Below are 27,524 nucleotides of genomic sequence, written 5' to 3' on the forward strand. Positions count from 1 at the left end.
AAAGTTAACTTTTTTCCTATTAAATAATGTGAGGGCAAAATTGTCTTTTTGCTAGAAGATATTAATCCTACTTTTTAGATATTTTATTATTTCCTTGATATTTTATTTTGGGTTATTACACCATGTAGTTTACATTCTATAGCAAAAGATATTTGGCAAGTATTGGGAAAGTTCTCACGAGTCTCAATTACTCACATTTACAGAGAAGCCAACATGTTAGCTGATCTTTTATCAAAAGAGGAACAGTACTACAATCATTCATGTATTTGGTTTAGTAATTTTCCTTTAGATATGATTACTGGAGTGTGGTTTGACTTGTATGATATTAAGATCCTTAGGACATGTTTGGTTCATTGGAAAGGAAACTTGAAGATGGGAAATCAGTTACTTTCCCATGTTTGGTAAGTCCAGACATGAGAAATCATTACTTGGCCCATGGGAAAGTATGGGGGAAAGTGAAGCCATCCTCCCAACTTGGGTTTGTTTTCCCTCCTCATGGGAAAGTTTGGGGAAATGAATCAACATTAAATACACATTTGTCATGACAATTTTGTCCCAATTAACAATTTAGAATTACAATATATTATTAAATGCATTCTTTCTTATTTTATTTTATTTAATATGGGTATAATTGAAAATTTATACGAACTTTTTTTTTTCCATTCCTACTCAAAACAAACATGGGAAAGGAAATAAAATGCTATTCCCCGGTTACTTTCCCGGCATTACCGAACGTGGGAAAGGAATTGTCCATTTCCCATCCCTTGGGAAATGACATGGGAAATGATTTCCCCTCAAATTCATTCTGTGAACCAAACGGGGCCTTAGGGGATTTAATTTTTAAGATACTTCTATTAAAAAAGAAAAAGAAAAAGAGAATTAAACTAGAAAAAGCCACAAATGCAAAAGTCCAGCCTCACACACACAACCAATACGAAACTTGAAACGAGCTAGCTCAACATTTTTGCCAATGGGATCTAGTCCAATAGAAAATGGTCTTGGTTTACATATAAGTGATCTCACGTTCGAAACTCCATAATTCCTTGATAGTGAGTGTGTGTGTGAGAAACTCCCTCCCCTTTCTAACTTTGGCAAATAATAATAATAATAATTTTTAATGTAAGATGTAATACTGTATGCTTTTAGAAATTGACTGATTCATTTTAGACTTGTAAAAAAAATTATGGATTTTTTATTTCAATCCTTTTTATGTGAAGTAAACACAGGAGTAGGGGTGGGCATGGTTCGGTTTGGTTAGGTTTTCTCCTCTAATTAAAACCAAAATCGGAACTTATACACAATCTGGTTCGGTTCGGTTTTAATAGAAAGTGTTTAGAAGAACCGAACTCAATCAAACCTATGCAATTTCGGTTCAGTTTAGCTCGATTTTCAGGTTGGAAAGATAAAAATATAAAGATGTGAAGAAGGGAGAAATAGGATTTATAGAAAAATATGTACCATGGATAAAATAAGAAAGAAAGAGGTAGAAGAAATAAAGGGGAAGAGAAATAGAAAGAAATAGGCGGGAAAGAGAGATACGGAATTGCAACTAGAATAGATATGGTTACCAAAAATAAAAATATATTAGGCTAGAGTAATTATTTACTTGGGTATATTTGGGTATTAATTGGGCTAAAATATCTAGATATTACTTGGAGTTACTAATGTTATTAAATATTAATTAGGCTTACTAATGATTTTGAATATAAATGAGTAAGTAAACTTAACATATCTGGTTTGGTTCGATTTATACTTGTTTTTCAAGAAGAATTAGGATGGGAACCAATCCAAAGTGGGCCTGTTAAGTTTTTTGAGCCTAGGTTGCTTTTTTGTCAACACAGTTTTTTTTTTTCTTTCGCTTGTGTTTGACTCGATTCGGCTTGGTTTACCAATTCATCAGTTCAAATGCCCACCCTTACACAGAAGTAATAATTAGAATTCAATGGAAAATGGTCTTAACTCGCAAACTAATGGTCTCAAGTTCGAATCCCCAAGAGACCTTAGTAATGTGTGTGTGAAACCCTCACTCTTCTTCTAGTTTAAACTATCGTTTGTATTTGAAAGAACACCAGAGTAATCCGTAACTAGAATTCAGCTCCTTATTTTAATAAACATGACATTAGTGTAATCAAATCTAGTGCCTTTAAATCTTTCAACAAAATTTTAGTTGGATCTTTTCAATATTTAATTTGACTTTTTTTATTTTAACGAAAGCAACTTTTTCTATCATTTTGATCAAAATATCTTTCTAATTTAAGATTTAATTTTTAAGAAATTGATGGATTAATTTTAGGCTTATAAAAAAAATTGTTTGCAAACAATTCAGATGAAAACACATGTTATTTTCAAATCAAAGTTAGTCAAAAAGTAAAGTTCACTAAAAAGTTCATTACTCATTCATATTACAACATATGAATTGATTATATCATTTTGGTGTTTCATCATCAAACAAATAATTTTCGCAAAGGAAGAGCGAAGTTAGTAAAGCTAGATTCCCATTATGGTAGAAAATCTCTTTAATGTCGATCAGATTTTTTTAATTCTAGATGCTGTTGTACTTTTGCTAAAGTCATGAGTAGGTCAGGGTGAGAAAGATGATGATCATACCAAAAGGAGCCACATGTGCAAAAGTCCAGCCAGCCAATACGAAACTTGAAACGAGGCATCTTAACATTCTCACGTCACTCTCACAAACAAGTAACAGCTGCACTAATCCAAAAACCCACAGCCACGTTCTTCAAAAGAAAGAAGAAAAAGAAAAAAGGATCCAAAAACCCAAAAGGGGGAAATAGAAACCGCCAGACTGTATATATATACACACACACTCTTCCCCTCCCCCACTATACCCGTTACCTGTTTCCTGCCTACAAAACCCACTGGGGGATCTCTCAACTCAAGACCGAGCACATTTTCACTTCCTTTCAAGCTCTGCCCTTTTCATTTATCCTTTTTATCGTTTGAGTCACATTCACTGATCCACAGCTAAAGCAGCCAATTTTCTTTCTGCTACTCTCTGTAAGTCTCTCTCTCTCTCTCTCTCTCTCTCTCTCTCTCTCTCTCCCGCACACACAATGCTGTTCTTCTGTGAGAACATGGTTGATGTTGGATTGGGTTTCTGTTTTCTTCTTTCTGAGGAAGCTAGGAACAGGACAATGATTTAACTGACTAGAAGGTATGGCAGTGACAATGGCCTCTGTAATGGTCCATTCTGACCGAACCCATAACCCCCTTATGCTCCTTTGTCTTTCTGAGATTTGAGTAGTAGGTATGGCAGGACAACGATTTGACTTATTCTTTTTATTTGAAGTCTTGTTTTGATTTGTTTTTTTTCGTGTTTTTATGTGGGCATGTTTGAATCTTTGTGCAATGTGAAATAAGTTGAAAATACATGGTGATAGAGTTCCACATGATCAAAAAGAGAATACAATAAACTAAGCAGAACTAGGATTTAAAAATTTGTTCGTGGGGGGCGATTGAGCGTACTATATGAATTTCCTTGGTGATAATTATTAGCTCTTAGTATATATTAATGGGTTTTACATAATCTGGGGGGCGCAGGACCCCATCATATGTCTAGCTGTAGTTCCTGAACAAGGACAATATCAAATACTTCTATACTTCTCTTTTCTTGCATTTTCTCAGCGACCAAACAGAGAATGGCTAGAACAAATGATAAGCATCGTGTAATTTCTCTATTTTGTTGGTTTATCAGAGTAAAAGAGGAGCTTGGATCTGGACGAGTTAGAATGGTTTGGGTTTCATTACCAGTCGTGGGTATGTTGTTGGTTTGGTGGTGGGTAGGTTTCAGTGCGGTGAATGCAGATTACATCAAGTACAAAGATGCTAATCAACCAGTGGCTTCTCGAGTTGGAGATCTTCTTAGCAGAATGACTCTTGAAGAGAAAATTGGTCAGATGGTACAGATTGATCGCAGTGTTGCCAATGTTGATACTATGAGAACTCACTCCATTGGTAATGTGTATATACATACATACATATATTATATATATATGTGTGTGTGTGTGTGTGTGTGTGTGTGTGTGTGTGTATGTTTATATCAAATATGTCTAAATACAACCTTCGGTTGTGTTTGGTGCACATCAACATAAGTTCTCCAATTTGTAGTGTCCATGTAACTTATGAAATAAGTGCCTTTTGTCTGGCATAGTCTTTCTCATATGTTATCATGCATTTGATTCCTGCTTTAGCTCCAAATCAAGCCATTATGTGTTTCATCTTCTTGTGGGCTTATAGATGCCTTTACAGAGGAGTTGAGGTGTCAATATTAGTCTTTATACTTGATCAGGAACTTTTCACTATCATGTGTATAGATATACAAGCTATGATGGAACTGCAAAAGTCTTGTAGCTCAAGTGGTTAAGAGCATTTACCCCTGTACTCAAGGTCCTTTGTGTTGAATTTCTTGCTTGGTACAAAACCAAGGAAACAAAAGTGGAAAATATGACTTTGACTCTGAAAGGAGTAAGACCTGTCCTCGTATGAGGTTGGGTCTTCTTTATGCAGTTAAGAGGGCTTTAGTTTGTTCTCCCTTATTCCTTTCATTTTCCTTCGTATTCTTTGCTGCCTTGCTGGGGAGTAAGAGATTTTCTGTCATGATGTTGGGTTTTCTGCTTTGGTTTGTTGTGACTGATTCTTTTTATGGCCCATTCTTTGGTTCCATGTGCTCTCTCTCTCTCCCCCTCCCTTGCTCTTTTTATTGTTTAATTCTCTGATGACCTTAATTTAAGGAATGCATCAATTCAACCAGATAACATAAATCAAATCACTAGACATGATTTACAGCAACCAGCATTGCAGGAAGAGAAATAACATCGAATGCAATGATATGATAAGACAAAATGGAGTGATGATGTGTTTTGATTTATGCAGGCAGTGTATTGAGTGGTGGTGGCAGTGCACCCCTTCCAGAAGCTAGCGCTGAGGACTGGGTTAACATGATTAATGAATTTCAGAAGGGAGCTCTAGTTAGTCGTTTGGGCATTCCAATGATCTATGGCATCGATGCTGTGCATGGACACAACAATGTCTATAATGCTACAATATTTCCGCATAATGTTGGGCTTGGAGCTACCAGGCAAGTAAAAGTTTCAGATTCTATTGCATCATATTTAAAACATGATAGCGCATTGTACAATTATTACACAAAGAATGAGATCTACTGCTTCACTGTCTTTTCAATGCAAAACTACTTAACTGTCTAACTTCAACAAGGGCCATTAGGGTCATACTCCAGCAAGCATTAAAATAACATACCACGCATGTCAAAATCCTTTGAGATGATGGGCGTTTTATGTTTTATTAAATGTGTCTGCTTTCTATTTAATAATTCCAGTATACAGGGATCCTGAATTGGTACGAAGAATTGGTTCTGCAACTGCTCTTGAAGCCCGAGCTACGGGGATTCCTTATGTATTTGCTCCATGCATTGCGGTAAACAATACATTGCAAAAGAAATTATAAGTTTTCAACATTTTCTTCTTTTATATGGATGATGAGGTCATATGAGTGCTTTACTATTTTCTCGATTGGGTGACTTCTCTGCTTAACCTGGAACTTCCTATATAGGTCTGTAGAGATCCAAGATGGGGTCGGTGTTATGAAAGCTACAGTGAGGATCACAAAATTGTGCAAGAAATGACGGAGATTATTCCAGGTTTACAGGGAGATATTCCTGCAAACTCTCGGAAAGGAGTTCCATATGTTGGTGGAAAGTATGAATTTTATGTAAAATAAAGTACTTTAAATCTTTTTTTTTTTTTTTTTGGGTCTTTTCATTCTCTCTTTCATTTTCCTTCATTTGATTTTAGAAGACATACAGTCATTATTAGCTAGTAGCTAGTATCGTCCCTGATGCTAATTTGCTTGATTTTGTGACTTTAAGAAAGATAATCTGGTAAACGTAATATATGTCGTGTATTCGTAGTTATAGATTCAATTTATCAAATGAATTCAGTGATTCCTTTTTCTTTCAAAATTTTTGGCTGGTAGTGAGTCCTGATAAATAAGCTATATATGTAATTTTTTATTGTTTAAAACTATATGATAAGCTTAAACCGACATAATGATAAAGCTACCTTCCCTGATCTCATGGTTTGCCTTGCACAATATATCAGTAGTGTATCAAGGCATTGTTACTAAAACATTTCTCCTTATTTTTCTTGGACTATTGTTAATTGGTGAAACTGTGTTTCAACTGCTGAAATTCTATGTTCTGTACTCACCTGTATTCAGCCCAATAGGAGGGAAGAGGAAACAAAAAAAGTTTGTCCTGGTTTTCTGAATGAATGTATCCATGTGCACTTATCTAAATGTTTTTTAATACTAATATTTCAACGTTTCAGTCATTCCTGATGTATTTATTGTTTTATTATATTTTAGTAAAAAGGTTGCAGCTTGTGCGAAGCACTTTGTGGGTGATGGAGGGACAACCAGGGGCATTAATGAGAACAACACTGTGGTTGACCGTCACGAGTTGCTTAGCATCCACATGCCTGCCTATTCTGATTCAATCATCAAGGGTGTCGCAACAGTGATGATTTCCTACTCCAGTTGGAATGGGGAAAAGATGCATGCAAACCGCGACCTAGTTACTGGCTTCCTCAAGGGCACCCTTAAGTTTAAGGTTACAATTTCCTTTTCTTTTTCCTTTATTTTTATTTTTATGTAGTATCCAAGGTTATTACAGTTTTTCTGGTAACTATCTACGATGCAAATAAGATGACATGCGCAGAAAGATTTCAATTTGAATTGTGTTATTATGTATGTACTGATATTTGATGTTAGCACATAACTAACTTGCTCAATGTTAACATTCTACCATGAGTTATGTGAAAGGTTTCTCTCAACATTATGTATTTACCACATGTTGAGTTTTTAAGCCTTCAGTCTTATCCGGCAGAAAAGTGTCCTTGCATATTGCAAAATTATCGGTAATTTAAATTGTGGGGTATTCCCTTCTGTGACATCTCAAACTCTTATTCGTGACTAGTTGACTGTTTCATAACTGTTTTTCCCTCAATGTATCTGCATTTGGGTGTTTTCCTTTTTCAAATGCTTGTCGGTCTGATCTGTTTTTGTCACTTTTCTCAACTTGCATATTTTCCACATGTTGCGTCTTAATGCCTTCAGCATGTCCAATTAAATTCAAATTACTTGCACATTAATGTGGTCAGGTGTTCTTGCATATTGCAAAGTAGTCTGCATGATTCTTTACGTGCTTTCCGATGTTGCTACTTAGCGTCTGTTGATGGATTCATTGCATTTACATATTTTCTCATCTTAATTTTATTGTGTTTTTTGAACTTGTTTGTTGACTGCTGAACAATTTTACCATTACAAACTGTTGTCTTTGGAGACTGTATTGTACCTTTCCCTGTGTTCTGCAGTATTAACTATTTTATGCTAACAGCACATGGTGTTTTGGTTGAACATTCAGGGTTTTGTTATATCAGACTGGGAGGGTGTTGACAGGATTACCTCCCCACCACATGCAAACTACTCATACTCCGTCCAAGCTTCAATTCTAGCTGGACTTGATATGGTTAGTGGCTTATTTTATAAACAAACATCTCATAGAAATGAAAGAAGATAAGTCTTTCCTACACTGTAATCAGTGCAGCAATGAGAAACTGAAGTATATGATTATAAAACTCTGAACATGGTTGTCTGTGATTTGAAGATCATGATCCCTTTCAAGTATATAGAGTTCATTGATGATCTCATCTCCCTGGTCAAAAACAACGTTGTCCCAATGGATCGAATTGATGATGCTGTGGGAAGGATTCTGCTTGTCAAGTTCACCATGGGTCTTTTTGAGAACCCTTTGGCTGATCTCAGCCTAGTCAATGAGCTTGGAAGCCAGGTCAGTTTATCAGAGATTATCAAATATCAGGATTTGTGACTTTCATATTGTGTTTTTTTTTATTTTTAAATTTACATATATTGGCTTGCTCTCTAGCTGGATAAAAATGGAGTGGAGATTATTATAAAATAAAAAATGATAGAGTGGTTCCTATTACAATTGTTTGTACTTTCAGTGGCCAGAAATTGCCTTCCAAGTTCCATGGTCTTTCCTTGTCAATTGTCAATGTTAATAAAGAGCTTAGTAAGTTTCATACTTTGTAATAACTACCCTGAATCAATGGGCTGCTTATTTATTTCTAATTTTAACTTTCCTAGGCTCATAGAGACTTGGCAAGGGAAGCAGTCAGAAAATCACTTGTGCTTCTGAAGAACGGAAAAAACGGAACAAATCCAAATCCGGTCATACCTCTTCCCAAGAAGGTGTCCAAAATCCTAGTTGCTGGCAGTCATGCTGATAATCTAGGTTACCAATGTGGTGGATGGACAATGGAATGGCAAGGATTCAGTGGCAACAACTATACAAGAGGTAGGGTCTTCTTTCATGGTTATATTTGTTAATATTTAACTTTCTGTCTATATGCAGTACTTTTGTGTTCCACAATGAATGACAGAAATTGCTGTCTGTAAAAACAGAGCATTGAGTACTTACTGAGAAGATTATGAAATTGCTTGTTAGGTGTAAAATGTAGAAACATTGTCTCCATAATTATGAGAATGAACAGGAAATATGTAGCCATGTGTACGTGCATGCATATGATTTTCTGATTGTTACTTTGAATGTACCAAATCTTTGTTGCATACTTTTAATGAAAAAACATTACAGTTGGGGTGATTTAGCTAGTCCAGTCCTTGATGATTCCTAATGACAAGCATGAGCATGATATGGATGCAGATTAAAAGCTACTAAAGTAAAAAAAATATTTCAATTTCCTGAACTTCTCTTCGAATATTATCTTGTGCAATGAGATTTAGTCTAAATTTCTTTAGATTATGTGCAAATATCCTTCAAGCACATTTTTCTTTAAGAATTTTGAATTCCAGGAAACTACTTTAGCAATAATAGTGACGAAAGTATTTTTCATGAGTAGGAACCACAATCCTCAGTGCCATAAAATCAACAGTTGATTCGAGCACAGAAATTATCTACCGTGAGAATCCTGATGGAAATTTTGTAAAGTCCAACAACTTTGCATATGCCATTGTTGTTGTTGGCGAGCACCCTTATGCTGAGACTTCAGGAGACAGCATGAACCTAACGATGGCAGAGCCTGGCCCAAGTGTCATCAGCAATGTGTGTGAAAGTGTCAAGTGCATTGTTATCATAATTTCTGGCAGACCTATTGTAATTGAACCATATATTTCCTCAATTGATGCCCTGGTGGCAGCATGGTTGCCAGGCACTGAAGGCCAAGGTATTACCGATGTCCTTTTTGGGGATCATGGGTTCAGTGGAAAACTTCCAAGAACATGGTTCAGAACTGTAGATCAACTCCCAATGAATTTTGGGGATACACACTATGATCCACTTTTCCCTTTAGGTTTTGGAATCGAAACTGAGTCAATCAAGGAGCTTGTAACAAGGTAATTTTTCATTTATATCATGACCTCATCTATATAATCTTGTTACCCTCTTTTTTCTTTTCACTACTGTTTGATGCATTTCTTCCATCATGGTTTTTGCTTTCAGTCCATCTTTCTCTTTCTTGCATTTGAACGAAACCTGGACCATGGGAAACTTTAATGACAAATTTAGGCCATTAACTTTCAATTATATTTCTGATTAACTTTATCTTTTGCAATTTTCACGTTGGTTTGTAATCAGTCTCTAATGAGCTCGTACGTTAAAACTTCACTGATAAAGAAAAGGAAATGAAATTTTTATGAGGCACTTGTGGTGGCTTTAGGTTCATTCTTCATTACTACCTATGTTTTATAGCATTTGTGCACGCCAGTTTAGAAGAAATGAAAAAACTTTGGTTGGCTGTAATGATACTCATTACAGTTTGATAATGTCTGTAGGTCGACGTCAGATGGTGTCGTTGGAAGGCCATGCATACTTGTCCTTGTGCTTGCTCTAATTCTCAGCTTATAGTTTAAAGGTATAGTTTTACCTAAACAATAATTGGGTTCTCTTTTTTCACGACTGCATAATTCTCTGCTGCACCTTAGCATTTGTGTATACATTTTCTTTTGCTCATAAGCTGTTTGTTGGCTCTTAAATTTCAGGAAGGTTTTTAGTATATTTCCACAGCATTGGATTTGGTAGAATGAGCACAGCCAAAGTACTAGATATTATTAACCTCTGGTGCATTGACAGCAGCAATTGCCTCATGTTCATGTTCTTGTCAGTACTCTCAGTTGCTTATATTAGGCCCCCCAAATCCTTCAATGTCGAGCCATAGCCGTCGGATTCACAATCTGCCTTTCCAAAGATTTATTTTGATTGTAATGACCTGCAAAGTATTTTATCTTTGCTCGCATAATTTCATGGAGAATAAATCACATACTACTTTGGAATGGGGCTTCTGATCAGCAAATACATTGTTATTGACTCAACTCAAAACTCCATGACTAAAGTATTAATTTGAGAATGTTAAGGTTATGGACATTGCTGATCATATATGCTAAATATGAAGAATCAGGTTCAGTCCTCATACTTTATATTGAGCCTTTATGCTCAAGTCCTCTGAAAGGAACAGATTACTCATTTGAATAGGGGCTGCCGCGAGCATTACACATAAGGAATCGCTAGCCTGGCCCATTGGCACAGTGTGCCAATTGGTTTTCTGTTTTTCATTTTTGTTTTTTTATATTTTAGAATTAAGAAAGATAAAATGGGTAGTTGTGTTTAAAAATAAAAATAAAAAATTGGATTCGGATCCTCTATTTTGATTTTTCCTACCATGATCTGCTTGACTTCTCAACTGCATATTTAAAGAAAACAAAGAGGCTTAAATTAGGAAATAATCATTCTGTACTTAATTGGTGATTGCTTCACCAACTCAACTTCTTCGTTGTCAGGTGGGCCTTTTCTATTAAATTCTTCTTCTTCTTTTTTCTTAATTGGTGTCAAATGGGACGGGCCGGCCCAACACGGCACCAGCCCAGTCCGTTTAAATGAGATACGGCACGGCACGAGCATGAATATTAATGGGTCATGCTCGGCACGGCACAAAAACTTGGGCCGAGCCGGAATAAAAAAATGAGGTCCAATGGATCAGGCCGGCCCATGGCCCCTCATGCCTAGCCCACTTCAACGAGCCCAAGCCTGCTTCAAGCTCGGCCCAAGCCTAGCCCACGTAACATTTTTTTCTTTCTCAAAAGTCAAAATACAATAATTTGACATCTAATGTCATTGTTTATATATATATATATATATATATATATATATTTTTATAATCATAAACATATATTTGATGTCTTTCATTTTAGGGAAATTACTTAGGTCCTTAATTAATTAAACATATCAACTAAAAATTAATTAAACAACATTGGACTTGATATCTAATTAGTACATATGACATATACGCTTCTCTTATAATCAAAGCAAGACATTTCTTCACATATAAAATAATAAGTTGTTTAAAAATGAAAAGTTGAAGTGGACTTTGTGGAGTTGGACACTTTTTGCCCTCCGCCCTTTCATATTGATGGATGTTTGATTGAATAATGTTTTCAAATAGTTCATCATTTCTTGCCTCTAATTATATTTTAATGTTTATAATTTGAATTATCTAGTGGAAAAAAAAACAAGTGAAAAAAAAATATTCAAATTAAATGGGTTGGTTCTTGGGCCCAAGTATGGCACGAGCACGAACACGGGCATGGCACGAGCCCGGCCCGGCCCGTTTCAATGTGGACATGGGCTTTGGGCCGGGCGGAGATCAATAATTTTACTAAATGGGCCGGCCTGGCACGGCACGAAAAAGTTAAAAGCACGAGTTTAAATGAGACGGGCCGGCCCGGCACGGCCCGTTTGACACCTCTAATTCCATATCCCAATCCAGAAAAAAAGTAGAACTAAAAAAAAAAAAAAGAGATTGAGCCGATAGATCATTTGTCAAATATGTTTCTGAAATTGATCAATAAAACTACAACCAAGAATTTAAAAATTCAAAGATGTACAACTTCTACACTAATGAGAGCCGTGCATCATCCAATTCTGATATGGAGTCCTAATGTTACCACTTAGTTTATCTATTGTATTCCTCACGTGTACTTATCCTAGAATTACAGTTATCATGTAAAGTGTAGTTATCTTCTACTGGTGTAGGACTCTTGTATAGCATTATATAACCAATATCAATGTACACAGCCTTTGGACAATTCCAGGGGCTTAAAATATCTGTTCATGGTATCAGAGCTTTCTGATCAACATCAAAAATTATTATTTTTTATCCTCTTTTTCTTCTCACCCAACCTTCTCTATGGTGACCTATGCTTTTGGTTCCATCTCCTCCTTTGTTGCTCCTATGCCCAACGTTTCCAACGTGTTAACCGTCAAGTTGGAACATAATACACATCCTTTATGGCTTGCGCAAATTGTGTCGCTTCTTCGCAGCCGCTCTCTTATGAAATATGTTGACGGTACCAGTATCTGGCCTCCTGCCTTTCTCTTCGATGCTGCTGGTAAACCAACCGACAAGGTGAATCCGGCTTATGAGGACTGGATTCAACATGATCAAATGGTGTTGTCCTGGCTTAATGGGTCTCTCTCTCTTGCTATGCTTGCCACCTTTGCTTGTTCTACCTCAGCGCATCTCACTTGATTATCTCTTGAAAAACGTTATGCTTTCCAAAATCAAAATCGACTCCTCCAGCTTCGTGGTGACTTGCTGCAAACTACTCGGGGTGATCTCTCGATGCCTGACTTTCTAGACAAGATGAACTCTCTGGCTGACAACCTTGCTCTTTCTGGCTCCCCTGTGAGTGACTTCGATCTTGTTGCTATTATCATGAACAACGTGGGTACTGCTATGGTTGCTTCACGTGGACGTGGTGGTTTTTGAGGCCATGGCTCGTTTGGACAGCGTGGTGGTTGTGGTTTTTCTGGCCGTTCCTCTTTTCATGGTGGTCGTGGTAGTTTTTCTTCTTCCACAGCTGGTGTTCTTCGTGCGGCTCCGTCTTCTTCCAGTGGTGTTTCTTCTTCTTTCTCTGGCGGTGCTTCCTCATCTTCCATGGCTCCTGGTCCTGCTGCCTTTCCTTTTGGTTCACTGATTCTTTGTCAAATTTGTGGCGTGGTGGTCACGCCACCTTGGATTGCTATAACCGCATGAATCTTGCCTTTGAAGGTCGCCTTCCTACTCAGCGCTTTATTTGCCATGGCTACTGCTTCCTCTTAGCAACCTAGATCCTCCTCTTGGCTTATGGATACTGGTGCCAAGTCTTATATTACCCCAAATGTGGGTGCTTTAAACAACCCCAGAGAATATCGTGGTAATGACTCCATTGGTGGTGTCATTGGCAGAACAGGTTTAACTATATCTCATATTGGTAGTTCTAAGGATAAATTACTTAAATGGTCCTCAAACTTATACTCGATTTACATTTTGGTCGCTCAATTAAATTATTCGTTCAAATGGTCCACTGGAGCAAATAATATAGAGTTGATGGACCATTTGAAAGAACAATTTAGTTGAGGGACCAAAATGTAAATCATGTATAAATTTGAGGACCATTTGAGTACTTTACCAGAGTTCTAATATTGTTCACGGTTCCTCTTCTTATTCTTTATGTAACCTTCTTTGTTGCCCTCAAGCCTCTACTAAACTTGTTTGTGTTAACCATTTTTCTTGTGACAATGACTGTTTCTTCACCTTTTATCCTACTTGTTTTTGTGTACAGGATTTGAAGACCAAGAGGATGCTTGTCCACGGTCCGAGTATTAATGGTCTTCACCTTTTTCCATCTTCATCAAGTCCAACTCCTCTGGATTCGCGAGTTGCTTTCGTAGGTGTTCGAGTCAATAAGGATGTATGGCATTCTCGGTTTGGCCATCCTGCCTCATCCATTTTGCATCATTTGGTGTCTTCTCAGCATTTGCCTTTATTACAAAATAAAACTAAATTTTTTTTTGTTCAACATGCCCTTTGGGCAAAAGTGTTAAACTTCCATTTTCCTCATCTAATTTTATTGCTAAGATTCCTTTGGAAATCATTCATTTAGATGTTTGGAGTGCATCTGATTCTTCAATTTCTGGTTTCAAGTATTATGTATTATTTGTTGATAATTTTTTCCGTTATTCATGGTTTTATCCTATACGTTTTGAATCTGAAGTATTTTCTATTTTTGTTAAATTTAAATTCCTTGTTGAAAACATGTTCATATCTCGCATAAAGAAGTTTCAAATTGATGGAGGGGGTGAATATACTAATAATGTGTTTAGGACTTTTTTAGAAACTCATGGGATTAATCATTGGTTAACCTATCCTCATCATCCTGAACAAAATGGTTTAGCCAAGCATCGTCATATTGTTGATATGAGCCTTACCTTATTAGCCCATGCCTCCATGCCCATCCCTTATTGGGCTGAGGCCGTTCACATCATTGTTTATCTTATTAATCGTCTCCCTTCATCTCTTCTTGAATTTGTGTCGCCTTATCAAAGGCTATTTAATAAAACTCCACAATATGATTTTCTTAAGATTTTTGACTGTGCATGTTTTCCCTATCTTCGCCTGTATAATAACGAGAAGTTGCAATTTCCGTTCACTTAAATGCATTTTCCTAGGCTACTCGCTAAATCGAAAGGGATATATAGATGCCTTGATCCATCTACGGGTCGGGTCTTTCTCTCCCGACATGTTGTATTTGATGAAACCACTTTCCCATGTTCAACACTTCATACTCGGACTACGGGGGTGTCTTCCTTGCCTTCAGATTCTGCTCCCATAGTTTTCTCTCCTTCTACACCACCACTTACAGCTGTTTCCTCCTCTACCCCAACGCCACTTGCTGCCCATGCTGCTCCTCCCTCACCTGAACCCGTGAGCACTATTACTTCTACTGTATCTCTTGAATCTGCTTCTCCAATGCAATCACCAATGGTGCCCGTATCATCTTCTCCTTTGCAGGTTGTTCCTACCACTCATCCTATGGTGACTCAAGGGAAGGTAGGTATTCGTAAACCCAATTCCAAATATGCTTTAATGATTAATATATCTCCTAACCTTGTTGAGCCTAGTAGTTTCTCTTAGGCTAATAAACAGGACCATTGGCTCAAGGCCATGGAAGTTGAAGATACTGCTCGACAACAAACTAAAACATGGACTTTAGTTCCTCACACTCCTTCAATGAATGTTCTTCCTAACAAGTGGGTATATCATATTAAGCAGTCTGACGGTACAATTGAAAGATATAAGGCTCGCTTGGTGGCTAATGGTTTTCATCAACAACCCGGGTTCGATTATGGTGAGACTTTTAGTCCCGTGGTTAACCAATCCACCATCCGTCTCATTCTCGGTCTTGCCGTGCATCGTAATTGGCACATTCGTCAACTTGACATTTCAAAATGCCTTTTTGCACGGTTATTTATCCGAAGATGTGTACATGTGGCAACCCCTGTTTTTGTGGATTCTCAATTTCCCAACTATGTGTGCAAACTAAATCGTTCACTTTATGGGCTCAAACAAGCACCGCGTGTCTGATTTCATTGTTTCTCCTCTCATTTGGAGCATTTGGGTCTTACTGCCTCAATGACGGATTACTCTTTGTTTACATATATTCATGGGACCACTATTATATATGTATCTTTTGATTTATGTTGACAACATTCTAATTACAGGCAATGATCCATCTCAGATTACTCAACTCATTCATCATTTGGGTCACTCCTTTTCCATGAAGGACCTTGGCTCACTTCATTATTTCCGGGCTATCGAAGCCTCTTGGACAACCACTGGTCTTCATCTTATACAATCTAAATATGTGCTGGATCTTCTTAAACGCACCAACATGCTTGATGTCAAGCCTGTTTCCACGCCTGGCCTCAGCTCCAAACGTTTGAGTCTTCATGATGGTGACCCTCTTCCTGATGTTACGAAATATTGTAGTGTTGTTGGGGCTCTCCAATATCTCACAATCACTCGTTCAGGTATCTCCTTTGCTGTCAATCAAGTTCGTCAATTCATGCATCAACCCTCTACCATTCATTGGATCGTCATCAAACGTATCTTGTGCTACCTTAAGGCTATCACTTTCATGGTTTGTTTTATCAACCTAGTTCATTATGCTTAACTGCCTATTCCGACACCGACTATGCTGGTGATTCCAGATGATTGTCGCTCCATTGGTGGTTACTGCATTTATCTTGGCTCTAATTTGGTGTCCTGGAGTTCTAAGAAGCAGAAGGGTGTCTCCCGCTCTAGCACGGAAGTCAAGTACCAACAGCTTGCTCAAACCGCAGCCACACTTTCCTGGTTCCGCTATCTCTTTCGTGATCTGCGGCTTCCTCTCCCATGCCCTCAGCTTTGGTATGATCATGTTAGTGCGATTTCTCTAGCCTCTAATCCAGTCTTTCACTATCGCACAAGACACATTGAAGTAGATTTTCATTATGTATGAGAGAAGGTTGTTCATCGTGAGTTACAGGTTGCTTATATTCTAACTCACAATCAATCGGCTGATATTTTTACTAAGGGACTTTCCACTGCTCATTTTCTCTACATTGTTTCCAAGCTTCCTATGCAACATTACCCCGTCAGCTTGCGAGGGTGTAATGAGAGCCGTGCATAATCCAATCCTGATCTGGAGAGTCCTAATGTTACCACTTAGTTTATCTATTGTATTCCTCACGTGTACTTATCCTAGAATTACAGTTCCTTATCATGTATACCTCTTTATCATGTAAAGTGTAGTTATCTCCTACTGGTGTAGGACTCTTGTATAGCATTATATAATCAATATCAATACACACGACCTCTGGAAAATTCCAGAGGCTTATAATATCTCTTCATACACATCCTCATGTAATAATTGGTTCCATGGCAACGGCCTTCCTCTTGCTCCTCCTTTCATTAAATATATAACCTTGTTTTGGAAGCAATATCAAAATGCAATTATAATTTACTATGCAGAGCTAGAAATTAAATAATGGGGATACCTCTGCCTAGCAATGTAATAACCCAAACCTTAATTAATATTGAACTATTAAACTATTAAGAGGAAAGGACACTTTTGCCCTTAGAATGTTCTAGTAAAGGAAAAGTTGACTTTTTGACCGAGAAAGAATTTGACTATTCCACTTGCATCGTTGCGTAGAGCGCGACGAAACGAGTCCGTAGACACTGAGTGGACTTGAATCGGAGCTGTAACGAAGAAAATACGGTCAAAATACTTAGAAGGGCAAAACGGTAAATTTGAAATCAGGATTTTTTTTTAAAAAATCTGACTCTCTCTCTCTTCCCTCACGACCAGACCCACCCCCCCCCCCCCAATTTTTATTTATTTATTTATTTCCAACCCATCACCTTCTCTCCTCCATAACCACCGCCACCGTGAACCACCGGCCACGGGACTTGATCCGTTCGTACCGTCATCCTTCCCCGGTCCCGTCCCGACCAGCCTCAACTGTTGCCGACCACTGAGCTCTCCGGAAACTGGAGAAAACTCGCCGGTTTTCATTTGATTTTCCAAGCTTTCGTTCTCCGTCATCCGGCCACCAAATTGGACGAGTGAGGTATGGTTTTCTAGCTATTTTCCGTTCTCTAGCTGTTGGTTGGGTAGGATTCCAGAAATTCCAAACGTAGATCGTTCGATTTTTCAATCTAGGTTTCAGCCGGTTTTGAGAGTGTGATTCCGGCCACTCCCGGCCACTTTTTGGGGTAGGTCCAAGAACAAAAGGGTTCCAAAATGGGTGTTTTACCTAAGTTAGGAGTTTGGGCAGGCGGTTTGGAGTTTTTCAGGCCGCCAGGAATTTCTCAAGCCACCCACGCGCTGCCGGCGAGTGTGGCGGCGCGTGGGCAGTTTGGTGGGGACCATACTCAGTCCTAGAATGATACTCGTGTCGTCACGAGCGCATAGGAATTCGCATATATTAATTTGTATAACGTTTGAACCCTGAACGGATTTCGCATCTTGTGTGATTTCCAGGTTCAATAGTTTTGAGCCATTGATCGTGCGTTTGTGACCAAACCAACCGTTCGTTTGAGACCAGACTCATGGGACTTGTGTCCTAGGTTTAAAGGAACGCTAATGTGGGCATAGGAGTAACTTTAATTGGATGCACGCACTTCTAGGAGCCGGTGGTCAGGGTTTTATTTAAATATTTATATCGAGCAGTTTTATTAATATATATTATTATGATAATTAAATCAAGCACTCGGGCACCAGTTGACCCGCAGGAGGGACCTTCAAAAGGTCCAGCGAGCTCAGACCGTCTGTGAGTGGACTTTTCTTTTATAAATGATTTTATGCAAATGAATTTCATTATTTGATCTTGAACAAGTTTTATTGATTATGTTTTTCTAGCATGATTTGTTGAAGTTAAATATCTTTATTTATATTTTATATGCTGCCTAGTTGAAAATGCTAAAAAGATATGGAAAGTAAAGATTGAGATATATATATATATCAGATAAAATGGCAGCAGAGTTCTAGACTTAATAAAAATTCAGTTATTCATCAGACCTTTCAGAAATTTTAGATTTTTTTAAGCAACCTCAGGTACCCAGTTATAGAAACAGGTTGCCTTCAGATATGACAATGTCCACGGACATCCAGTTTGCCTTCAGTTTTGTCAGCGCGATTGACATCTGCCTCACGAGTTTCGGGGACGCCCGAACCGTGGGAGCCAGGAATGCGGATCAGGCTGACTACGGTCCCCTGAATCCTGGCAGTTTGCAGCTCTCGGATCAGGCTGACTACGGTCCCCTGAATCCTGTCAGTTTGCAGCTCGGGTTGACTTTGTGTCACCAAGACCTGCTAAGGGAATTGACGGATTATCAGGAATTGACAGAATTTAAGGGGTACACCTAGGTGGTAGTTTTAAACTGATTTAAGTGCTTTTAAGAGTTTAAAAATGATATGAGTATGCTTGACATATATATATATATATATATATATATATGAGTGCATTGATTTCAGTATGTATATGATTAAAAGAATGAATTAGTTTTGTAGAACTGTTTTTACAGTGGGGTTAGTATGTTATTATGCTATTTTTCTTAAAACTTTGTTTTTGGGTCCACTCACCTTTTAAATGTTTTGCGCCCCCAAGCCGTAGACGTGCATATGAAAGCCACCATAGGGCAGTTTCCGCTTCCTACATCTCTTCAGCTTAGTGTAGGGTCCTTGACCCTCCAAATGTTTTTCTTGTAAATTAATCTGTATAGATGCTCTGATATTGCCCCTAGGCTCGAACTTTATTGTTGATTGTATAGAAATACGCATGCTGAAAGTTGGGTTGTGTATATATGCTTGTCTTGACAGGTGTAATTTTGGGGATTGAACAAATTACAGGGGAGACTCTGTCGAATTTTCAGTAGAAGTCAAGGCTAAAATGAAATTAAGTTTGTAACCAGAAGGGCAACCAGGTCATTTGTGCTCGGCACCTGCCAGGTGTCAATCACGAACAGGGTTTGGCTCGAATTCCAAAGGGGAATTTGGGTCGGGTCCTGTCAAACAATTTGGTAAGACTGGGATTGGGAGGAGGTATTGCAGAGAAAGGAGGAAGAAAAAAGGGAGAAGAAAATAGGGTTTTTATTTTCAGGATGATGTGTCTAGTTTATATCCCTTGAATTAAATTTTAATGAAGTTACATATGGATAACAAAATTCTAGTAGATAATGACAGAGAAAATCAAAGAAGAGGATCCGGATAAAAAAAAAAAAAAAGACTCATGTTCTGATTTTGTTTTTAATTTTAAAATTTTTTAACATGAAAAAGTACAAATTTATCACATTATTATCATTTAATTGATACTTTCAATTCTAATATTTGCATTAACCAGTGACATTTTCTCACTTTAAAATCCTTAATCAACTAGAAATCATATCAATTAGGAGTGGGTTGTTGATGCGGTTCACATTCCTTATTTATCCTACCCATTTTCTTCTTTCTCAAGGAATGAAGCCGTGTGTTCGAATATCATGTAGTCCTATTGTCAATAAGTTTAGAGTGCTATAATTTCCACCCCCTTATCCTATTTCTCCACCTACCTTATCTTCCCACCCACCATATAAATTTGAAAAAACACAATCCTATCTTTCCACCCACCATTATTCTTAAAATACCCTTTAATTCATTTTGAAGAAAACACAAATACACATCACCTATCAATGAACTTTCGCCAATGTCCCACAAAGTCAATCCATTTGCATAAGTTTCAAAACAAATGCCCAGAACTTCAAAACAAAGCTCAAATACAACTTTCAACTCCTTGAATCTCAAATACAATTTCACCAAATGAAATATATGCACTTCTGCTAAATACCCACAAAGTCAAACCATTCCAAGGCTTTAAGGATACCCAAAAACTCCAAAACCAATCTTAAAACAACCCTAGTTTTGTTCCAATTAGCTTTAGAAACCAGCACCCGTGCCAAGCTCAGATCCCTGTAATACCAAAACCACAAATCTTAAATCTCTCTGTAACTTTAACCCCAAAACAAAAACAAAACAAAAACAAACAATTCAAGCAAACAAGCCAAAATTTTTACTGAAATTGAACCACAAGCGTCCCACTAAAAAACAGCTCCCAATTTTAGAAACTCCAAAACCAACCTACAAATTTTAGTATTTTTTTCTGTTGGGTAAAGAAGAAAATCCACCTAGAAAATTCTTCGAATGGTTCACAAGACAGAGTAAAGCAAAGAAACATAGAAAAGTAAGATGAGAGGAATTACGCTTTGACTTATGGAAGTGATATGGCACAGAAGAGTCAACTTGGATATTTTTTCTTCTTGAACTTCTATCCGCAGAGAAACAAGACAAGCAAAAGGTGTAAATTTGTTCTTACAAGTCATTTCACAAATGGGTAAATTTGTCTTTAAAAGTTTAAAGATAAAATGGGCGGGAAAATAAAACAGGGGGTGGAAATAGCAACACTCTAAGTTTATTTGATTTCAATCAAAAAAATATGTTTATTTGATTACCATGCATTCCCACCAAAATCTTGCCCAATAATATGATTGCATAAAATTAGGCTGCATGAAAGAAGATATATGACAGTAGATAGCAAAAAGAAAGAGAGGATAAATATTTTTTAAAAAAACTGAACTGTCCCTTTCCTTTTTTGTTAAAGACTTTCCTTTTCCTAATAGGAGAAAATTTCTTATACGGACAAGGTAAAAGAAAAAATTTCTCTCCTTTTCCTACACGGACAAGGTTGCTAGCGGTAGGCTATAAAATCACACCAAGTCTCTCAATCTTTGCAACTCAAACCACTCAACCCTCCACCTTTCAAAGCCAAATAAAAAAAATTCTCCCGGGTTCTCAAAGACCAATTACTTAATATTAAAAAGAGCAAAACAATGGCCTTCGACGAGAAGAAAAAGATAACCCTAAAGAGCTCCGATGACGAGATCTTCGAGGTTAAGGAGGCTGTGGCCAATGGTGAGAATGGAGAGGAGATTCTAAAGAACTGGGACGCTAAGTTCATGAATGTGGACTAGAGTATTCTGTTTGACCTAATCTTGGCTGCAAACTATCTCAATATTAAGAGCTTGCTGAATTTGACCTGCGAGGTTGTGGCGGACATGATCAAGGGAAAGACACCGGAAGAGATCCACAAGACCTTCAACATCATGAATGATTTCACTCCTGAGGAAGAAGAAGAGATCTGTAAGGAGAACCAGTGGGCATTTGAGTGATATATTGGAATTAATGTTGGATTTCATAGTTAGAGAGTCCTTGTGTATATTGCTTCTACTTATAATTCAATTGGTCTTTTGTTCTTGCTTAGGTAAGTGCTTAGGTCTAACCAAAGGATTTAGCAAATCTCTCTTTTGTCAAATATGAAAAGGGTTTATTAGTTCAAAAGAATACAAAACTTTACTGATACAAGAGTTTATGTCTTCCTTTTTGTTTGTTACTTAGAAGCTTATTTGTTATGGATAAATTTTCAACAATTTACATCTCTTGAAAATTAATCATATAATTATTACACTTTACAAACTGGACTCACGGAATAATTCTCCTTCATATAAAATTTAATAAATCTTAAAGAGCAATATTCGTTTTGGTAATTGAATTCAAAAAATGGATGTTGTAGTCACTTAACTTTGCATTTGTTAGCATCATTGGTCCTACCATCATAATCTGTTACATTTTCTGTCAATTATTAGAGCAAAATGGTCAATTTATTAGGTCATTTTTACTTCTGACGAACGGTCCATACATATACTGATCCTCGATTTACATTAGTCCTCAAAAACTCAAGTATTCACTCTGATAGTTTACTAAATTCCTCTTGTACCAACGGTTCTACCATTATGAGAGAGAGAGAGAGAGAGAGAGAGAGAGAGAGAGAGAGAGAGAGAGAGAGAGAGAGAGAGTTTGTTCTTGGATGAAATTCGATGCCTGTGAACATATATGTAGTGAAATTTGATGCCAAGCTACCCAAACACCCCTCCATGAAACGCCGACCCCAAAAGAGATATAAATGCGGTGGAAATCAAACATAAAAAAGAAAATTAAATGAGAGTTGACTACTAGATTAGATTCATTTGAACACAAACTTAAAAAGTAGAGAAAATATGATGAAGAATTAAAATAACGGATCCAAAAATGTTGACTGTTTGTGTTTGTGCAAATAATCTCACGGGAGAATATTCGCTTCTGGATCCTTCAATCTTCGATCTTCCTTCTCTCTCTTCCTCGATTCCTGTAAAAAAGATTGGAGTAAGTAGACCACACCCGGGGGGTGTTGGCCAAAGGCCCTCCGATGCCTAAGTTAGTTTGAGTGTTTGTAGGAAAACAATAGCTAAGCAAAGGGTACGGAGTTGTATGTAGGGTGTAAACCGGGTGGCCGGAGCCGTGTGTGGTGGCCGGAGCCGTGTGGAGAAAATATGGAGAGTGGAGAGGGAGAGAGAGCTTCGGGTATTTTTCTCGGGTATAAGGAGTAGGTTTTCTGAAGTACCTTGAATGATGAATGAGGTCGTCTATTTATAGGAGCCTCGGGGCTAGGGTTTCGATCGAGGGATAATAGAATTAAATATATTATCTCTTAAGAAGATAATATCTGAATTAAATGATATTATCTTCTCTTTATTAGGATAATATCTTAATTAATGATATTATCTCTTTAAATAAAGATAATATCATATTAATTAAGATATTTATCCCAATTAATTAATTAGCCAGATAAACTGGTTTAATTAATTAATTTAAGAAATAATCTTCTTTTCCACGTGGCGTGCCCTGATTGGAGACGAAAATATATGCTCCCACAAATGCCCCCAGCTTCTGCATGGCGCTTGTGTGGCATGTAGGAGATGAAATTATTTTTTTCGGGCTCTCCAACTATGTCTGGGCTTTATTATGTGAGTTGGACTCCTTCGCAGATCGGATTCCCAATTGGTGTAGGCTTCTGACTGTTGTTGGAGTTGGATTCCCAGTAGGAATGAGCTTCTGATTCCTTCTTGACCCGGGTTGTCCAACCTGTATAAATACAGGGCTTCTCTTCACTCTTTCTCATATCGCAAACTTAACTTCTCTACCTTCTGGCTTGAGAAAGATTTTGGAGAATTTGTACTGCTTGTTGAGGAGAGGAGTTGCCGTGCATCCCAAGTAAGTCGAGCTCGTAAAAATATATATGTACGTATATATATATTTTTTTCGATTTTTGGCAGCAAGGAGATGGTCCAGCATGAGTTGCAATTCGTGAGCAATAGTTGACAAATAGCTGAGGAATTTGTGCTGGAATCGAATGGAGCATGAGGCGCATGCTGGTCTTGGAGCTACCTGGCTTGACATGGCTAAGGTCCGCCGTGCTTTGAACATTCCCCGAAAGTTTCGTGAGTGGCGCTGGCTGTTGAGCGAGTATCGGGAAGAAGACGGTGGTTTACCCCCTGCCGAGGATGTCGAGAGATGGAAGCAGAATGGTCCGGACCCTGATGATCTATCTGCTGAACAGGATGAGTGCTTTGCTGAACCCCCACCAAAAAGGAAGGCCGATGTCAAGTCTTCGAGAACTCCAGCTACTTCTTTACGGACGAGGAATGTGTCTCCATTGAGGAAGAAGCCAAGGCTCCCTTCTGCTGAGAAAACCCAAGTAGGAGCTATTCCCACGTCATCTGCCAAAGTCAAACATCTTGTTGATGCATATAGCAAGAAGATTGGTGGTATGCGCAACATTAGGGATGTTCCCCTTAAGCCTCTTGCTGATGAGTTTGGAGATCGTGATCTGCTCCGCGACGTAGTTCGTGCACTGTCCAGCTCACCTATTGAGAAGCCAAGAGATGCTGATTTTCCTCTCCGAAGTTCGAGTCGTTTGCACCAGTCGAAGAGTGGAGGTCGATGTGCGAGGTCTGCTCATCCATCCAACCATCATGATCCAACTGTTGAGTCACAAGCAGTCAAGCGTGAAGTTGATTCATAGTCGTCAATTCCTTTGGAAGTAAGGTTGGCAGAGGCTAAGAAAGCAAGAAAGTCATCTGCTCAGGAAAAAGGTTCTTCTGCAACATAAGCGGCTGATCCAAAGGTGGACAAGCCAAGCCCTACAGGGGATGCGGGCGTGTCTGATCTGCTCAAGACGCACTTTCTATCGAGTCCATCTGCTTGCGCGTAGCTGGTTGATCAAATCCATTAGGCTGGTGATATTGGTACTTTTTCTAGTCTTTCCTTGGAAAAACAAAGAGAAGCAACATTTCATCTGCTTCAAAAAAGAATGGTTTTTGCTGCGGAGACCATTCGGAACTCGTCGTCTGCTGTTGCCCCCTCTTCTGCTCAGCTTAGTGAGTTAGAGAAGAAGAATGCTGAGCTGGCTAGCAAGCTATCTGCCGAGCAGACTCGTTACGAGAAGAAGACGTCTGATTTGCGGGCAATGATATCTGAGCTGAAGAGTTCCCTTACTGAGAAGGATTCCGAGCTCAGCTCTTCTGCTGTTGACTTGGCAAGTCAAAAAGATGCTTATTTCCGCCTTGAGCACAAGAATGCCGACATCTCTCATAGTTATGACAAGCTTTTGGCTAGATTTCACTCCTATCATAAGTCTGCTGAAGAATCCAAGTCCGAAGCTGTCATGGACGAGTACAAGTTGGGCTACTTGGACTGCACAATTGGATATGATCCCTTCTATGCCATTGGAGATGAAGACATCGAGATGCTCTATCCTGACTTGCCCACTGTGCAAAGTGAGGAGGTTAATGCTGCGAACACGGAAGAAGCTGAAGAGCAGGTGGCTGAAGAGGCAGTAGCTGAAGAGGATGAAGCAGAGGATGATGCAGCTGATGAGGCTATGGCAGATGTCATATATCAGGCATGTGGAGCTGCTGAAAGCGTAGCTGTTCAGGTGGACGCTGAAGAGGCTACAGATCAGGGGTCTCCTGCTGGCGTTTCAGAGTAGACGAAGACTCTTTTATTTCTTTTCAGCTTTTATAGTCTGCTCTTTGTTTAGAATAATTGGTCTTGTTTTGACCATCTTCTTTTTGTTTGAACTTGGCCGGTTGGTCACTTTGCTATGGAAATTTCAGTCTTTATTTTTTCAACTTCAATTTGCATATTGTCTTGTGAACTGCTTGAGTAACCGGTTAGTGTCTTGCTGTGTATTTCCCTTGGGATTTTGGCAAAAGACAGGGTCCCCCTTGAGGGACTCCGAGCGTATTATGCATTTTTCCAGAAAATGCTTAACACGCTTCTGGTCGTTGCCCTGCATCTCCCTTAGGACGCTGCTTATGGACAACTATATGACTATCCTACCCCCTTAGGAAACAGATAGGAACCTGGATACCTCCCTTAGGAAATTCCTGGCGCACCCTTCAACCGCCTTAGGATGCTGCTTTGTGGGCTGCGTCTCCCGAAGGACGCTTTTGGTTGTCGCCCTGCGTCTCCCTTAGGACGCTTTTTATGGACAACTTATTTGACTATCCTGCCCCCCTTAGGAAACGGATAGGAACCTGGATATTTCCCGCAGGAAGCATGGTGACCCCTTTTTAAGAAACTCCTGGCGCGCCCTGCGTCTCCCTTAGGAAGCTGTTTTGCAGGCTGCTTCTCCCGAAGGACGCTTCTGGTCGTCGCCCTGCGTCTCCCGTAGGACGCTTTTTATAGGCAACTGTTTGGCTATCCTGCCTCCCTTAGGAAACGGATAGGAACCTGGATACCTCCCTTAGGAAATTCCTGGCGCACCCTGCAACCCCCTTAGGATGCTACTTTGTGGGCTGCGTGTTCCGAAGGACGCTTTTGGTCGTCGCCCTGTGTCTCCCTTAGGACGCTTTTAATTGACAACTTATTTGACTATCCTGCCATCTTAGGAAACGGATAGGAACCTGGATATTTCCCGGAGGAAGCATGGTGACCCCCTTTTAAGAAACTCCTGGCTCGCCCTGCGTCTCCCTTAGGACGCTGTTTTGCAGGCTGCGTCTCCCGAAGGACGCTTCTGGTCGTCGCCCTGCGTCTCCCTTAGGACGCTTTTTATGGGCAACTGTTTGGCTATCCTGCCCCCCTTAGGAAACGGATAGGAACCTGGATACCTCCCTTAGGAAATTCCTGGCGCACCCTGCGTCTCCCTTAGGACGCTTCTTTGCGGGCTGCGTCTCCCGAAGGACGCTTCTAATAGTCGCCCTGCGTCTCCCGAAGGACGCTACTTATGGGCAACTGTCTTTTGTTGTGGCACATTCTGAAATTTGCAGTAGTTGCTTCTTTTCTTCAGAAATGTGCAATACTCAGTCATCTGCTGGGGACTGAGCAGGTAGGAGGAAGCGTCATGGATTGTATCTTTGGAGGTGGTAGGCGTTCCATTGTCGCGGAATCTCCTTCCCTTCCATGGTGTCAAGCGTATAGCTTCCTCTGCCCCCGGACCGGCTGATCATGTAAGGGCCTTCCCAATTGGGTTTCATCTTTTTAGATCCTTGTCTTTGTGCAGTGATGAAGGCCTTTCTTAGCACAAGGTCGCCTGGTTGAAACAGTCTGATCTTGGCTCTTTTGTCGTAGTAAGACTTCAACTGCTGTTGATAGGAGGCGACTCGGACAATGGCCTTCTCGCGCTTGCCTTCAAGTAAGTCAAGGTTGAGTCTCATCTGCTCGGAGTTCTGCTCAATACTGCCCACTTCGATTCCTATAGAGGGGACAGTGATGTGAGGAGGAATGATCGCCTCAGTTCCATAGGCGAGGGAAAATGGGGTTTCGCCGGTTGATCTTCGCATGGTAGTGCGATAAGCCCATAGTACGACAGGGAGCTCATCTACCCATTTTCCTTCGGCGCCTTCTAATCTCTTCTTTAGACAGTCCAATATTATTTTATTGGATGCCTCGGCCTGGCCGTTGCCTTGAGGATATCTCGGGGTAGATAGATGCTGCTTGATGCCATACTTTTTAAAGAAGGCAGTGATCTGCTTGCCGATGAATTGTGAGCCATTGTCGGTGACTAGTGATTGTGGGCAGCCAAACCGGCAGATAATGTTTCTCCAGATAAATCGTTCCACATCATCTTCTTTAGTAGAGGATAGAGCTTCGGCCTCGATCCATTTAGTAAAGTAATCAGTGGC

The 27,524-nt window shown here is 39.1% G+C and overlaps 1 protein-coding gene and 1 pseudogene across 4 annotated transcripts; both read left to right on the forward strand.

Moving 5' to 3' along the window:
- The first annotated feature begins 2,755 nt into the window (after nucleotides 1–2,755).
- Nucleotides 2,756–10,538, forward strand: LOC117618618 (beta-glucosidase BoGH3B-like). Of its 4 annotated transcripts, none has more exons than XM_034348269.1 (12): nucleotides 2,756–3,015; nucleotides 3,713–3,972; nucleotides 4,891–5,095; nucleotides 5,361–5,451; nucleotides 5,587–5,732; nucleotides 6,400–6,643; nucleotides 7,457–7,561; nucleotides 7,700–7,882; nucleotides 8,200–8,410; nucleotides 8,973–9,465; nucleotides 9,904–9,983; nucleotides 10,111–10,538. In XM_034348269.1, the coding sequence occupies exons 2-11, from the start codon at nucleotides 3,747–3,749 to the stop codon at nucleotides 9,974–9,976; spliced, it is 1,977 nt and encodes a 658-aa protein (XP_034204160.1). In that variant the 5' UTR covers nucleotides 2,756–3,015; nucleotides 3,713–3,746; the 3' UTR covers nucleotides 9,977–9,983; nucleotides 10,111–10,538. The 4 variants fall into 4 exon arrangements, with proteins under 4 accessions (XP_034204160.1, XP_034204159.1, XP_034204158.1 ...); XM_034348268.1 differs by lacking the exon at nucleotides 2,756–3,015 and adding an exon at nucleotides 3,176–3,265; XM_034348267.1 differs by lacking the exon at nucleotides 2,756–3,015 and having other exon boundaries at nucleotides 3,642–3,972.
- A 10,815-nt stretch (nucleotides 10,539–21,353) lies between these two features.
- On the forward strand, nucleotides 21,354–21,692 carry LOC117619307 (annotated as a pseudogene).
- Nucleotides 21,693–27,524: the final 5,832 nt, after the last annotated feature.

Source organism: Prunus dulcis, chromosome 2, assembly GCF_902201215.1.
Source record: "Prunus dulcis chromosome 2, ALMONDv2, whole genome shotgun sequence".
NCBI classification, from domain to species: Eukaryota; Viridiplantae; Streptophyta; class Magnoliopsida; order Rosales; family Rosaceae; genus Prunus; species Prunus dulcis.

What these genes read in the sequence shown, in the direction of transcription:
- LOC117618618 (XM_034348267.1), top strand. Translation starts at nt 3,657, where the DNA reads ATGGCTAGAACAAATGATAAGCATCGTGTAATTTCTCTATTTTGTTGG. An exon ending in TTCTAGCTGGACTTGATATG is followed by an intron (nt 7,562 to 7,699) that starts GTTAGTGGCTTA and finishes TGTGATTTGAAG; the next exon opens with ATCATGATCCCTTTCAAGTA. An exon ending in TGGCAACAACTATACAAGAG is followed by an intron (nt 8,411 to 8,972) that starts GTAGGGTCTTCT and finishes TTTCATGAGTAG; the next exon opens with GAACCACAATCCTCAGTGCC.